We start from the raw sequence: 16,107 nt of genomic DNA on the forward strand, positions 1-16,107 counted from the left end.
CTAGAAGCACTGGATGGCCGTTTCGTCCTATTGTGTGACTCCTTAAAGGCAGTGCGCATCCACGATCCCGCACTCGCGAGCGAGATTCAAACCCATGACCTACCAATCTTGCGCTAGAGCACTTAACCTCTAGACCACTAAACCGTCCGGCATCCAATGGTATTAATGTCGCACTTCTTTCTTAACATACTTATTACTTCAATCACTCAAATCACTCGATCATCTTTAACTTACATTGATCATAATAACCAAGATCATGTATAGGAGATAAATGTGAATATGTATATCCTGAATAAACGATAGAATTTCCATAGGTTCTTTGAATGGTTGATTGTAAATAACCATCATTATGATTAGGATTATTGTTACTATCAGTATACATTCCAATATCAGGATTGTTCAAAGGCGTATTCGATATATTCGGATGACTATTCCTTATAGAATAATAAAGATTGGACGGATCTCCTGAAGTCAATCTTCGTCCCATAGATTGATGATAATAATCATTACTGTTATTATTACTATTACCGGTCTCATATAGGTAAGGAAATGAACAGATTGGATTTGTATGTAAATGATTACTATAACTAAATAGATCATTATGATTATCACTATTATAAGTAGTATTATCAGTAGTATTCATATTAAGATGATCATTTATTGAATAATGATTCATTGATTGATCAATTATATTTATATCTGATCTAATCGCATTATTGATTAATTTTGATGGAATATTATCGATTTTTGATAAATCATTTGATTGATATGGTTTAATAATCAATGATTGATTTTTTGTTTTTATTGATTTTATTAAAATTGGTTTACATTTTGTTTTAATGGTATAACATAATTTCGGTTTACAATATGATTTGATCCATAATATAATACTACTTATAATAATAAGTAGTAAGATCATAGAAATCATGAATAAAATCAATATCCAATGATGATGATGATTAAACCAATATGATATTTTTTGATTGGATTTTATTGATTGATTGATTATTGATTTATTGATTAAATCAATATTCAATGAATGAATTTTAATATAAAATTGTGTTTCTTTTGATAATGACGGCATACCCATATCTTTAAGTAGTATCTTCAAATGATAAATACCTTCAATGGGTTCAATTTGTGAAGGATTTGTTTGAATAGCATGATCATGATCCAAATGATGGGGGGGATAGGTATGAGTTAACCAATTGGTATATAATTTACCAGTAGTTTCATTTAAATAAAAATATTGACTACCATTTGTATATTGATTTAATTGATATATAATAGTACCATTTGCACCATAATCTGGATCATAACCTTTCATTTGTAATATGAAACTATAGATTGGTGTATTTGTATAAACCATCATCATTGAATGATCTTGATCCTGAACCTGATCTGGATCCTGATCCCGATCCTGATCCTGATCTTGATCTTGATCATAATAATTAATAATACTATTATAAATAGGATATATACATATTGGTATATTATCATTTTCATCTAATATATTAATCGTTAATGTATATGTTATACTACTTATTAATTCAATATCAGTATTATCATTATATGTTATAATTTTATAAAAAATTTGATTCATTTTTTCACGATCTATTACTAATTGACTTATAAGTAATGCTTTTAATTCATATTCATTAATTAATTCTGTTTTTGTAATTTTTGTATAATTAAAATTTGGATCTGGTATCATTTTAATATATTGATTATATGGATTATCGGTTAATTGGTTATTGATCGATTGATTATCGATCGATCGGTTATTGATTGATTGGTTATCGATTGATTGGTTATTGATTATTGATTGATTATTGATTAATTGATTTGGATCATTATTATTATTTAATAATAAATGTATACGTGAATAATTAAAATTTTGATCTAAATCAATCAAATGTATCAAATCAATAAAAGTATTGATTTTTTGATTTTCAATAAAATCAATATAAATTGAATTTAATAATTTAGGTAAATGATCATTAATATCGATTAATTGTATAATTAATTGTGTTGTAGATGTTAAATTACCTTTATCTTTAACAATAATAGTTAAATTAAAAAAATCAATTAATTCGTGATCTAATAATTGATTATGTAATACTGTAATCATACCAGTCAATGGATCAATATAAAATGGTTGTTGCTGAGGTGGTGGTGATGGGGGTGATGATGGTGGTAATAGATGTTTCCCCCCTTCGTCTCCTTCTTCTACAACTTGATCATGAATATAATTGAATATGATTGGACCTAATTGATATGTTAATTGACCATATTCACCATGATCTAAATCGTATGCTTTAATTTCCATAATAAATGATCCATCTGGTATATGTTCAGGTATTTGAACATAATATTTAGATTGTATAAATAATGGGATATTATCATTTTGATCCGATATAGCTATTGTTATACGTAATGGATAGGATTTCAATGGTTGTTGCTGGGGATGTTGTGGGTGTTGTTGTTGCTGTGCTTGTATTTCATTTAGTTGCTGGGTAATATTCAATGTTTCTAAGTGATCAATATGATCAGCTAAATCATAACATTCAATTAATATAGATGCACGTGGTATTTTTTCATAATCAAATATACCTTTAGTAAAAATAAAAAATACAGTATCCGAGATTGGATGTAATCTTAAATAATCATAACCAGCTATCAATTCTTTATCATGTAGATGACTTGTATTCAATTGGATTGGTTTACAAGTAATCTATAAAGAAAAAAAACGAAAGGATAAAGCAATCAGATGCTGGATACCGGCCATTTCAGTGGTCTGTCGGTTAAGTGCTCTGGCGCGAGACTGATAAGTCCTGTTTTCCAACCTCGTGGATGTTCACTGCTGGGGAGTCCTATACCAGGACAAAACGGTTGTCAAGCAATTTCAGGTTTTTGATGATGGTCTAGCTATAATTGGCTTATGAATTCAACTGTTAAATTACTGTGATCTCCAAAAAGCTCAAGCTCTGACGTAAATCATCATGTGGTCAATAGTGACTGACTTCAAGATGTGTCTCCTGGAGTTCTAATGAGAAGTTGTAAGTAGTGGAATTCAACCGGGTCTGTCGTAGAAGTAGTAACTCATTGAAGACAATGGCGGATGATGACTCAATTTTGTGGATTGGTTGAAGTTAGATATTAACATTGTGTGGATGCCGACTGGCTCAGTGGTCTAGAAATTAACTGTTCGAGTGCGAGATTGATATGTTCTTCGGTTCGAATATCGCATGGTGGGATCGTTGGTGCGCACTTCTAAGGAGTCTTATACTAGTACGAAACGGTCGTCCAGTGCTTCCAATTTTTCCATGGTGATCTATCATCAATTCACTTACTATAATATCCACAAAAAACCCTTTCTGAGTATATTCAAGAGTTACCCACTAAAACGTCATGTATCATGTACCATAGTATGATCATTATTTTCATGAGACTTCATTCAATTCAGTAATCATCACTTTAAGTTACAGAATGGTACTTGTCAAGAATTTTGTTACTGAATAGTCACTGGTTCAGTGAGTATGTTATAACTTGTGGACCTTGCGTTCTATTAATATATAAACGCAATGATTCCATCAATTAAAGAACAGTGATTTATTGACCAGACCTATAACAAATAAATCTGTACGAGAAGTCTACACTCCTTATCGGTCCTTCTTTTTGACTACCCCTTACTGCCTTTACGGTCCAGAACGGCAATCTTAGCCTCAGAGATATGAATCATGTATTTCCATTATACTGGGTTTATATACAATCCAAACAGACCACATCACACCAGAAAACAACATTTGTACAAGATAAAGCCTATGGGTTGCTGTGAATGTGGGAGACTGTAATTAATAAGCTGGACATAACTTAATAATAGTATGTTGTATAAAAATATTCTATGGGTCAAAATAAAGCTTATGATAAGAGGATTATGAATATGCATAACCTAGTCACTGTAAGCAAAGATAGATAGTGGCTAGCAGTGAAATCCAGGACAAAGCGCGTTTCGTCCTATTTGGGAGTCGTCACTAGCTAGATGTACCTGCATCGCAGAGTTCATGTCCACTCTGGGACTCGAACCCAGTATCTTTCGCTTCAAACGCCATTGCGTTATCTACTCAGCTACTGAGTCCTGATAGCCACTTGCTCGTGCAATGAGGTGAAGTTTAAATTCACTTAGTATTGTTTTTTTTCAATCTTTCCATTGATGTTTTGGACTGCAACTGGTCAATCTCTAACACGCTTTGTCCTGTATTCCAATACTAGCCACTATCCATCTTTGTTTACCATGCTTGTGAATTAAGGCTATATCGAGGAAATACGCACAGTATTCACATATGTCAATTAGAGACTGATTAGTTATACAATAAGCATATGTTTATCGTATTGGTCCATAAATGGATCCCATTAGTTACCATCCACTATTCTCGTCAGGATATAACAATGTACAATACCATTCCATGCTAGTTCTTAATCAACAAAAGCTAGACACAGAAATCACTAGAAGTCAACTCGATGAGTTAAAGAAAGAAAAACAAAAGATGCATTCAATAATGAGAATTAATTAATCTTAGGTCTGACTTCCGGCAACATCTTCAATGTGTACATTGTTATTCTATCATTGTCCTAATTTAAAACTCAGGAACAACAACAACAACACCAACAATAACAAACATGAAAAACTTGTTTCCATTTGTATCCTTTTTCATATATAGACAGAGAGAAAGGCTTAATTAGGTTCGTCATTCATTCATCCATTCATCCTTCTACAAAGTTTCGTTCACATTAGGTAAAACAAATTCCGGTCATCTGTGTTATTGTTATGAATCCTTCTTTTTCCTATCCTTCTTCCTCTTCTTCTTCTTCCTCTGCTCTTTCTTCATCTTTGTCTTTTAGTTTTAGAATCATTAATCAAGTTTTATCAAACAATAAGTAATTAGTTTATTGCGTGATCAAGATTCCCAGGTAAGAAAAGTGTTCATAGTATTGATCGATCTGTATATATATGGATCAATTTTGTTCTATTATATTAGTATTAAACTAATAAGTTGAAAGTAAAGATAGATAGTGGCTAGCAGTGAAATCCAAGTGAGGCGTTTCATCCTATTTGAGATTCGTCAGCCATAATCGATCTTGAGTATCTGTTTTTCACTGTTCCTTTTCAGTGTATTATTTAAAACAAAGAAGATTATTCATTTGGTGTTGTTTGCATATATCTTTTCATGATTATTTAAGACTGCAATTGATCAGTCTCTTATTGGCATATGTACATCATGTGCAGACTGCCTCGATATTACCTTAAGTCATATGCATTTTAATCAAAGATGGATAGTAGCTAGCAATAGAGCGAACGGTACTGGGTTCGAGTCCTTAGAGTGAACATCAACTCTGAGATGCAGGAACATACAGCTGACGAGTTCCAAATAGGACGAAATGCGCTTTGTCCTGGATTCCACTGCTAGCCACTATCCATCATTCCTTATAATGCTTGTGAATTTAGGCTATATCGAGGCAATACGCACATTATGCACATATGCCAATAAGAGACTGACCAGTTCCAGTCCTAAACATCAATGGAAGATTCAAATAAGTAATACTAAGTGAAATTAATAGGTTGAAAGTTTATTTTGGCAATAGTTTTCTTTAAAGCAAAGATGTCTAGTGACTGGCAGAGGAGTCCAGGACGCGCGTTTCATCCTATTTGGGACTCGTCAATTGGATGTAACTGCATCTCAGAGTTGATGTTCACTCTGACAACTCGAACCCAGTATCTTTCGATTCAATTTAGGCTGTATCGAGGCAATACACACAGTATGTATATATGCCAATTAGAGACTGACTAGTTGCAGTCCTAAACATCAATGGGAATATTCAAACAAACTATACTAAGTGAAGGAAGATAAGAGTTTGTGTGTGTGGGTCTGTGTAACATATTGTATTCAGTTCTGAATAGAGTTGCAGATCTTAATTCTCCCATAGATGATAGATGGGTTTGTTCAGAATTAACCAAAGATGATACCATTCACTGATCATCAATCTTCAAATATTCAAGTTCTTTGCTTCCTTTAAGTATGGTACGGCCCGTCTAACGCACTGGTACGGCCAAGAGTGGGGAGAGTGCGCTCTCCCTCTCCAAATGCTCTAACATGGCCACGTGTAAATAGCCTCTGCCAGGGAAGTCCTACTCACTGCACCGGGTTGTTGGACACGGAAAGTTCACCTAGGGGAGTTGGAAAACCCTGATTCCAAACCAATGGTGTACATGGGCTCCAGTATCCTGAGGAAACTGTGTTCAAATAAATAAATAAATATGGTACGAGTTTTAAGGTCCCATTAGTTTCAGATAAGTATCGACTGTAGAGCAATTATGAATTGAATTTCCACATTACACCACTGCTAAATATTGGCTTATCAAGCTCCATCAGCACTGACTATGTAATTTAGCGAATAAGTTAAATGAACCAATAAATATTATTCCACAGAATTCAGGGAATACTTTAGAATCTTAAGGCCTTTAATTCATTCGAAATCCAAATTATTGTTTTTAACAATAGTAGTAGTAATTCAATAGTTAAATGCAAAAGTACATTGAAGCTAAGTAATCATAGAAAACCTGGAAGCACTAGACGGCATTTTCGTACTAGTATATGACTCCTCAGAAGTGAACATTCACGATCCCGTCTCACACGATTCGAACCCAGGACTTATCAGTCTCGCGCCAGAGCACTTAACCAACAGACCACTGAGATGGCCGGCATCCAGCAGTGCATATTTACCATCGTACACCTGGGACTAGAACCCACGATTTGCAGTCTCCACAGGCGACCGCTTAACCTCTATAACACTGAACCAAAATTACTACAATCTCTACAAAAACCTTTCAATCTATTAGTATTAGTCTCTTACTCTTACCACATGGGAATTAGGGAGAATTATGGAAAATTATATCATTTCCTCCTCTTCGTCCTCCTCCTCCTTCTCTTTCTTTTTTGGATATTCTACTGAGAACTTTCATTAAACTTAATGTCTGTTTTCTAGTTTCAAAATATTTTGTTTTTCAAAATTCTCTAAGGACAAAATATTAATGATAATCAATAAAATTTTCGTAACATCTGTAATTTCGATTCCATTGTTCACATGTATGGTTTACTCTGGTAAGATTGGTTTCTATGGGATGGGGTTGCTGACTCCATGCCGAACTACCCTCCTATTTTTGGGTTTAGGATCGACAATAGCCCTAAAAGAGCTACAGGCCGAAATTTTTTCTGGTAAGATTGTTTTCTATGGGACGGAGGTGCCGATTCCATGCCGAACTCCCCTAGTTTTTGCGGGTTTAAAATCGACAGTAGCTCTAGAATTGCTACAAGCGGACTTTTTTTCTGGTAAGATTGTATTCTAAAGGATGGGGATACCAACTCCATGCAGAACTCTCCGCCACGTCGAATTCCCCCCCCTTTTTGTGGGTTTAGGATCAAGTGTAACCCCAGAGGAGCTACAGGCGGAACTTTTTCTGGCAAAGTTGTTTTCTACGGGATGGGGTTGTCGACTCCACGCCGAACTACCTTATTTTTTGTGGGTTTAGGTTCGACAATTGACCTAGAAAAGCTACAGGGGGAGTTGTACACATGTATACATTCATAGATAATATGTGTCTTGTTCAAATGTAAATTGTCATTCTAGGAATTTACATTTTAGACTAACTGCAGGATTTAATATGATGAATATGTATTTTATTTACAGTTAGTCATACTTTGTCGATATAATTACAGTAAGTTACTAGACTAAGTAAGACGATAGATAACATAGAGTATTTTAGTTTGATATTAGATGATTTCAGGTAGTAGATGGAATGTACAAGTCAGACATGGTGTATCTACAATTTGAATAGGAAATGATACTCCTAGGATGATTCCGATCCAACTTACTTACTTACGCCTGTTACTCCCAATCGAGCATAGGCCGCCGACTAGCATTCTCCAACCCACTCCATCCTAGGCCTTCCTTTCTAGTTCTATCCAACTTTTGTTCATTCTTCTCATGTCTGTCTCCATTTCTCGGAGTAATGTGTTCTTTGGTCTTCCACTTTTCCTTTGACCTTCAAGATTCCGTGTGAAGGCTTGTTTTGTGACGTGTGTCTTATCCACTTCCAGTGCTTCTTCTTGATTTCTTCCTTCGCTGGAATCTGGTTAGTTGTCTCTCACAGTAACTTGTTGCTGATAGTGTCTGACCAACGGATCGGAAGTATGTCATATTTAAAAACACTATTATTAAACTAATTGACAGTATGATTAAAAAGTTTGCACTGATCAGTTACTAGATAATTGTAGTCTGTATCCTGTTTTTGTCGTCTTTAGTGCTAACTGTATGTCAATAAGCTTCACTCCTTAATAGTGACCATTAACAACCAGGCGTCAGGGAATCGAACCCTCAACCTTCAATATAGCAAGTAAATGTTCAACCTCTACACCATTGAATGAGAACCTAATGGTGTGCATGTATAACTGAAATCAAATCAAAATGTTGCACAAGTATCATCTACTGCCTTCGGTAATAGAATTTAAACATTCGCACACAAGACCGAAGATCTTGAATGCGATTCTTAGATGCAGAGTCTCAAATGTACATAGCTGTGGAGTTCTATACCAGGGCGTAACGAGCATCTGGTGCTTTCAGGTTTTTAATGATGGTCTAGCCAGTGCCAGTTTATAATTAAAACTATGAAAGATTTGCGATCCCCACGAATCTCTATATAATAAAAGATGGAATGAATGTATACTCTCTATGCTTTGAATAATCAATACTATTCATTTAGTATTGTTTGTTTGAATCTTCTTATCGATGTGTTAGGACTGCAACTGGTCAGTCTCTAATTGGTATATGTGCATACTGTGCGTATTGCCTCGATATAGTCATGATTCACAAGGATTGTAAGCAAAGATTTGGTGAACAGAGTGAATATCAACTCTGAGATGCAGGTACATCCAGCTGACGAGTGCCAAATAGGACGAAACACGCGTCCTGGATTCCACTGCTAGTCACTATTCATCTTTGCAAACAAAACTATTGTTCCTAGAATGCCATCAACTGAAAAGGATTGACATAATAAGCGAATTCATTTTAGTCGTTGAAAAGTTTTGATTTGAACTAAAATTAGAACTAATGTTTCTTAGAGTTTTTTTTACGTTAGGTTATTTTAAGAGAAATTTATCCCATAAGTTGAAATTATGTAAGTGCAGCATAACTCCGCCTGTAGCTACTCCGGGGGCTACTGCCGGTCCCAAGCCCGGGTCAAGGTGGAGGGTTGGGCATGGGGTTAGCGACCCCATCCCTTAGAAAACCAACTCGCTAAAAAAAGCTAACCAGAAAAAATTAATGCTGGTCGGCGGTCTATACTCCATTGGGAGTAACAGGCATAAGTAAGTAAGTAAAGTGCGGCATATTTACAACTGAAGAACATCTGGAACTCAAAACAATTGTCAATCAACACCAACATCAGAATTTTCAATACAAATGTCAAGACAGTTCTACTATATGGGGCGGAGACGTGGAGAACTACGAAAACTATCATCCAAAAGATACAAGTGTTTATTAACAGTTGTCTACACAAAATACTTCGGATCCGTTGGTCAGACACTATCAGCAACAAATTACTGTGGGAGAGAACAAACCAGATTCTAGTGAAGGAAGAAATCAGGAAGAAGCGCTGGAAGTGGATAGGATAAACATTGAAGAAAGCACTCAACTGTGTCACAAGACAAACCCTCATTTGGGATCCTGAACGCCAAAGAAGAAGAGGAAGACCAAAGAACACATTACGTCGAGAAATGGAAACAGATATGAGGAGAATGAACAAAAGTTGGATAGAACTAGAAAGGAAGGCCCAGTACAGATTGCGTTTGGGAATGCTGGTCAGCGGCCTATGCTCGATTGGGAGTAACAGGCGTAAGTAAGTAAGTATAAGTAGAATTTGATGATGGGTAGCAGTAGCATCTAGGATGCTCTTTTCGTTCTATTCAAAACTCGTCAGCTGAATGTATCTGCAGTATGATCTAAGCAACCAATTTATGCGAATATGCCAGTTTCTTTAGATCAAACTTATCTCCTTATTTTCCTAGGTGGCACATTGATCAATGTTTATTATTTTGGATAAATAATTAATAGTAAATATATGTTTTCTATTTGAAGAAATAATTCATAAAAAATTCTTCTTTTATCTTTCCTTATTTTTCCCCCACCATCTCTAATACTTTCTCATTCTGTCTCCCCACCTCAATTCACCTCACCCCACCCCCCAAATGAATTCATTAGATACACGAAAATGTCAATCGTTTTGATGTCAACTCTTTCATCTATTCCTTCATTCTCAACTTTAATGGATCACTTAACTCCTCACAATCACCATCCACCCCCCCTTTACCACATGGACACTAATTTTCAATTTTCACTCATGTTGTTGTTTTATTCTCCTTAGATTTTAGAAAAAAACAAACGGAATTCCACAAAAAAATAAACAAAGTGTAACCATACAAAGTAAACAACTGAGTAAACTTTTGTAAACAAACGAGGTAAGTAAACAGCCTTAGTAAGATTTTGTTGATAACAAAGGAAAAGAAAATGAAAGAATTTCACACACAATCCCTCCCTCCTGCTCTTTACTTCTTCTTCCTTTTTATCATTCTTTATTTTTTTTTAATTTTTGTTTACTTTTTTTAATCAATTTTGTTTTACTTCGCAACCATGAAAAAAAGAAAAAAAATTAAAAGAAAACTTTTTTTCATAGTTGAAATCATGAGTCCATTGAAGCTAGAACACTATGGAAATCCTGGAAGCATTGGATGGCTGTTTCGTCTATCGGTCTATCGGTTAAGTGCTCTGGCACGAGAGTGGTCAGGTCCTGGATTCGAATCTCTCTCGCGAGACGGGATTGTCCCATAATAGGACGAAACGGCTGTCCAGTGCTTCTAGGTTTTCCATAGTGGTCTAGCTTCAATCGACTCATGGTTTCAACTATGAAAATACTAAATCTCCGCAAAAAACCTCCCTTCTGATAATGTTCATATACTCACTAGTGACTGACTTCAAGTGATATTTCCTTAAGTTCTAGTGGGAACAGTAACCAGTGGAGTCCTACCAAGTCTGTTGTAGAGATAACAACTCACTGAAGACAATTGGTGAACAGTTTCTCAAACTTCGTGGATTGGTCGGAGTTAGACATTAACATCGTTGGATTCCGGCCAGCTCAGTGGTCTGGAGGTTAAGTGCTCTGGCGCGAGACTGGTAGGTCCTGGATTCGAATCTGGCAAGGCGAGGTCGTACATTTAAATTCTGTCCTTCGAGTTGAAGGAAGAATTATGATGAATCATAGTGAAAGCCAATATTTCTCCGGAAGTCACTGTACCGATGGCTATTCTAACAACCAGGGGAACAATTAATATAGGTATATGGAATGTTCGGATAATGTAGGAGACCGGGAGGACCAATCAAATAACTGCGAAAATGAGGAGATACAACTTGACGGTTCTTGGAATAAGTGAAACTTATTGGGCTCAAGCTGTATGCCAAACGTAAGGTATGGAAGAGATGCTTCTGTACTCTGGTCGCACTACGAAGAATACCAACCCAATCACGCCTGATGAAGAAAACCTGAAAGAGATGGAAAGTTCCACGTATCCGCATAATGTCATCCATGAACAAGGAGGGTCAGATGCAGGCGTAATGGCGAGGATTAGCAAAGCAAGTATAGCATTCCTACAGTTGAAGTACGTATGGAACTCAAAACACCTGTCAACTAATATCAAAGTGAGAATCTTCTATACGAATGTCAACACAGTTAGTCCCACTGTATGGAGCTGAACGGGGAGAACTAACCTAACCATCATCAAAATAGTACGAGTATTTACGAACAGTTGTCGACGTAAGATACTTAATATCCTTTAACCGGATACCATTAGCGACAGCCTACTGTGGGAGTGGACAAACCACCTACCAATTGAAGAGGAAATTAGGAAAAGACATTGAAAGTGGATAGGACATACATTACGGAAATCATCAAACTACATCACGAAACGAGCACTAACTTGGAATCCTGAAATGAAATGGAAAAGAGGAAGGCCAAAGCACACACTACGTCGGGAATCGTAAGCAGATATGTAAAGGATGAATACCAACTTGAAAGGATTATGGAGAACAGGGTTGGATGAAGAATGCTGATGGTTGGCCTGTGCTTCTCGAGGAGGGTTAACAGACGTACGTAAGTAAGTATTAATGATGAAATGAAAAGAAATTTATTGTTTTTTTCCTGGACGTAAAATAAAAAACATTACTGGTATTGGTCCATTGATTGATCGACTCATTCATTATCTTTGAGGTGTCGTTGCATACAAAGCTTGTGACTTTAGGCGATTTCGAGGCAGTCCTCACATGATGCAAAGATGCTAATAAGGGACTGATCAATTATAGCCTTAAATATCAATGGGAAGATTCAAGTAAACAACAATACCAAGTGATTTTAAACTTCACCCCATTTTGCACAAGCTAGTGGTTATCAGGAATCAGTAACTAGATGGAAGCGAACGATACTGTGGTTCGAGTCCCGGAGTGAACAACAACTCCGAGATACATACCTTCACATTATTTGTAAGAACTCTATGAAATGTCCTTGATGTGTGGTAACTTAATATTAGCGTCTTAATCTTCCATTTACAAGTATACGTCGTAGCCTCTGACTGAATTAACTTTTAAGTTTTAAGAATAAGAGTAAACACCTTATCTTACATGTTCTGAAAATTCTTCTTCACAAGATTTCTATCATGAATCCCTGCTACAATTAGGTAAAAAGCATTTATCCAATACACGATTAACCTTTTTCCAGTGATAGATGTCTTATTAAATTCCTAGTTGAAAACGTGAGTCAATTGAAGTTAGACCACCATGGAAAACCTGGAAGCACTGGATGGTCATTTCTTCCAATTATAATACTCCTCAGTGGCAGTGCACACCTACGATCCCCCACTCGCGAGCGACATTCGAAACCAGGACCCGACCAGTTTCGTGCCAGAGCACTTAATCGATAGACCACTGAGATAGCCGGCATCTAACGGTGAGGATTTCCACAATAGGACGAAACATGTATATTTTAATTAGTTAACATTTCAAACTTCTATACCATAACTTACTTTACCATGTGATACTTCATCTTCATCTCGAACATAAAACCGAACAATTGGTTTTGTAAACATTTGTCCTTCAGGTACAGTCATATTCTCTTGTACAACCAATGTTGGTATATTATCATTAATATCTTTAATCTGAACATAGATTGTTGTAGTACTTGATAGTTGTGGACTACCAGCATCTTTCACGACAATCGGTAATATAAATTGACGTTCCGAATAAATTTCATAATCTAATGGTTCACGAATAGTAATAGCACCATTTCTTGAATCAATATTGAACTTGACTGGAACTAAACTATTCGCTAATGGACTAAATGTATAGGTCAGTCGACCATTCTCCCCGGAATCCGCATCGGTTGCATTCACAATGAAAAATGGTTTATCATCCATAGTTGTATTCTCTGGTAATGTAATCAACTGTTCTGTTGCTGTATATTGTTGAATAATAGGTGGATTATCATTCATATCTAATAATCGTACTATTATTGATAATGAACCAGTTAATGATGGATCACCACCATCAATTGCATAGAATGTAGCATAGATTTCACGATCATCTAGATGTTCATAATCTAATGATCTAAGAAGTATTAATTTTGGATTTAAATGATGTGAACTGATGGAATTCCCATGACTATAGGTCATACTGATATTCAGACGTAGTTCTTTAACAGGATCACCGCTACTTGTTTGTTCAATCAATTTATACATAACTATACCATTGACTTCAGAATCAGCATCAGAAGCAATTGGGAGACCTTCAAATCCACTGGTATCACCTTCTCGAATATAAATAATAAATGGTCTATTCAATAATTGATGCGATTTATTTGATGGATCATATTTCATGAGGTTCGTTGACATAAAACGTGGTGGATTATCATTAGCATCATTAATTCGTATATATAATCGTATGATATTTTTTTGATTGGATACATTCAGCTTGACCGAGTTTCGCCTGTACTCTTCCTCATCAGGATCGTGTTTATCTTTGACCAACGAATGTTTAGGGGGATGGTAATCTTGTTTCCATGTGGTATCCCATTGTCTAGTGAGGATTACATTGGCTTCAATTTGGCATACTACTGATGAACAACAATCTAATGGACCACATATATCATTAGTATCATCACGATCAATATGACGTAATGTGATTAGATCACCATTTGGGGTTATTTTAAAGAAATCAGTTAAATATTGAAATTTGATGGAAGAGATTAATAGGAACGTATATTTGTGTGCATAGTCCGGTGTTAAATTCTCTGCTATATTACCAATTAATGAACCAGTAGGTGTTTCATCAGCAAGATTATAAATCACAGTTGGAATTTGAAAACTACTTATAAATGATTTAAGTAGTAAAATAATTCCGAATAAAGAGATTAGATAAGAATGAAATCTCATTATTGATGGAGTATTTTATTATATGTACAGGAGTTTGAATGGATGTAATTGCCTAGGAAGGGGAGAAATGAAAGGGAAAAGGTAACAGGATAGAGAATGATAAGTGTAAACATGATCAGCTTAAATCGATTGTAATAAGTGTCTACGGTTCGGATCTAAACTTCTAAGTTGACAACAAAATGTTGGTACATTACTCAAATATTTGGGATAGCACAAAACACCACGATTCAATCAATGTATACAATATAGAATATAATATACCCTTCTGGGCTACGGTAGTTTTGCATTGGTTTTCAGGAGAAGCGGACACCATCCAGATGTTCACGTGGCAACCCAAACAGTACAGTTCAATCCCGCTTAACAGGAGAGCCAGACACCGCCCTCAATCTTAACCCGAGAAACGCGGCTCGATACCGTCTCACAGAAAAGCCAGACACTGTTCAGACCTAACCCGAGCAATACAACTCAATCCCGTCTCATAGGAGAACCAGACACTGTAAGGGCTTCAACAGCTGTCCAATGCTTCCAGGATTTCCATGATAGTCTAGCTTTAATTGACTCATGAATTCAACTATTAAATTGCTACAATCTCCACAATAAACGCTTAAAAACATATCGGAAGTATTATGATCTCATACACAATTTTGATAATGTAGTGAACAAGACCACGAATGGGGACAATCAAACGTATTCTAACACAAGATTACATAATCACTTAGTAGAATCGGAGAAACATATAGTAAACAAATCATTTGCAAAATATCCATCAATCATCTCAGACTTCATTGTTCCTTCGTTTCCACATCAATCATTATGTGTTTTCTTTCTCATTCTCTTCTCTTCTATCTTCTTAACCTTCTGCCATCAGAGATTTCACTTGAGATTGATGATACATTCTGTGGTGTGGGTTACTTATATCCATACAAGTAGTATATGGTGATGATCAGACATAGAACGTATTTTGGCAGAAGATCGATAAGGAAAGAAAAGGAAAGAAGTGCAATTGGTATGAAAATGCATGAACAATGAAATTAGAGAAGACGGACCGATATTTACAGAAGGAACAGTCAAGATTGAGATAATCGATTGTTATTGAACATTGAACAGTATTACTAAATATAACAGAAAAGATTTTAACACTGTTGGATACCAGCTGGTCCAGTAGTCTAGAATCTAAGCGCTCACATACGATGTGGTGGTTGATATTCGACGTTATCCTTAAACTTTGTATATTGTTCGTCCTGATAACCGTTACTCGATAACGTCCTAACGGTGTGTAAATCAGAAGGTGAATACGAAGGGTTCATTGTGTTTATTATTGGACCACACACAGATATCCAAAATTACAGGCACGTTAAGCAAGCATTAAAGAGCAGTGCCGTAAAGCGGGCAAGTGAGCGTGAGGGCCGAATGAATGAGTAAGAGTGTACAGTACGGTGTAGCGTAGAGCAGAGCAGAGCGGTGAGCAGTAAACAGGATTAAGATGTACATATATATACAAATGGAAAAGCATGAATCATGA

The 16,107-nt window shown here is 35.9% G+C and overlaps 1 protein-coding gene across 1 annotated transcript; it reads right to left on the minus strand.

Annotated features, from left to right (window-relative positions):
* Positions 1–211: 211 nt before the first annotated feature.
* On the minus strand, positions 212–14,585 carry Smp_166440 (putative cadherin; the record flags this gene model as incomplete). Its single annotated transcript, XM_018795295.1, has 5 exons — positions 212–434; positions 1,080–1,437; positions 1,882–2,055; positions 2,299–2,734; positions 13,182–14,585. The coding sequence occupies 5 exons, from the start codon at positions 14,583–14,585 to the stop codon at positions 212–214; spliced, it is 2,595 nt and encodes an 864-aa protein (XP_018649622.1).
* Between the last annotated feature and the right edge of the window lie 1,522 nt (positions 14,586–16,107).

This window comes from Schistosoma mansoni, chromosome 2 (genome assembly GCF_000237925.1).
Source record: "Schistosoma mansoni strain Puerto Rico chromosome 2, complete genome".
Lineage (NCBI taxonomy): Eukaryota > Metazoa > Platyhelminthes > Trematoda > Strigeidida > Schistosomatidae > Schistosoma > Schistosoma mansoni.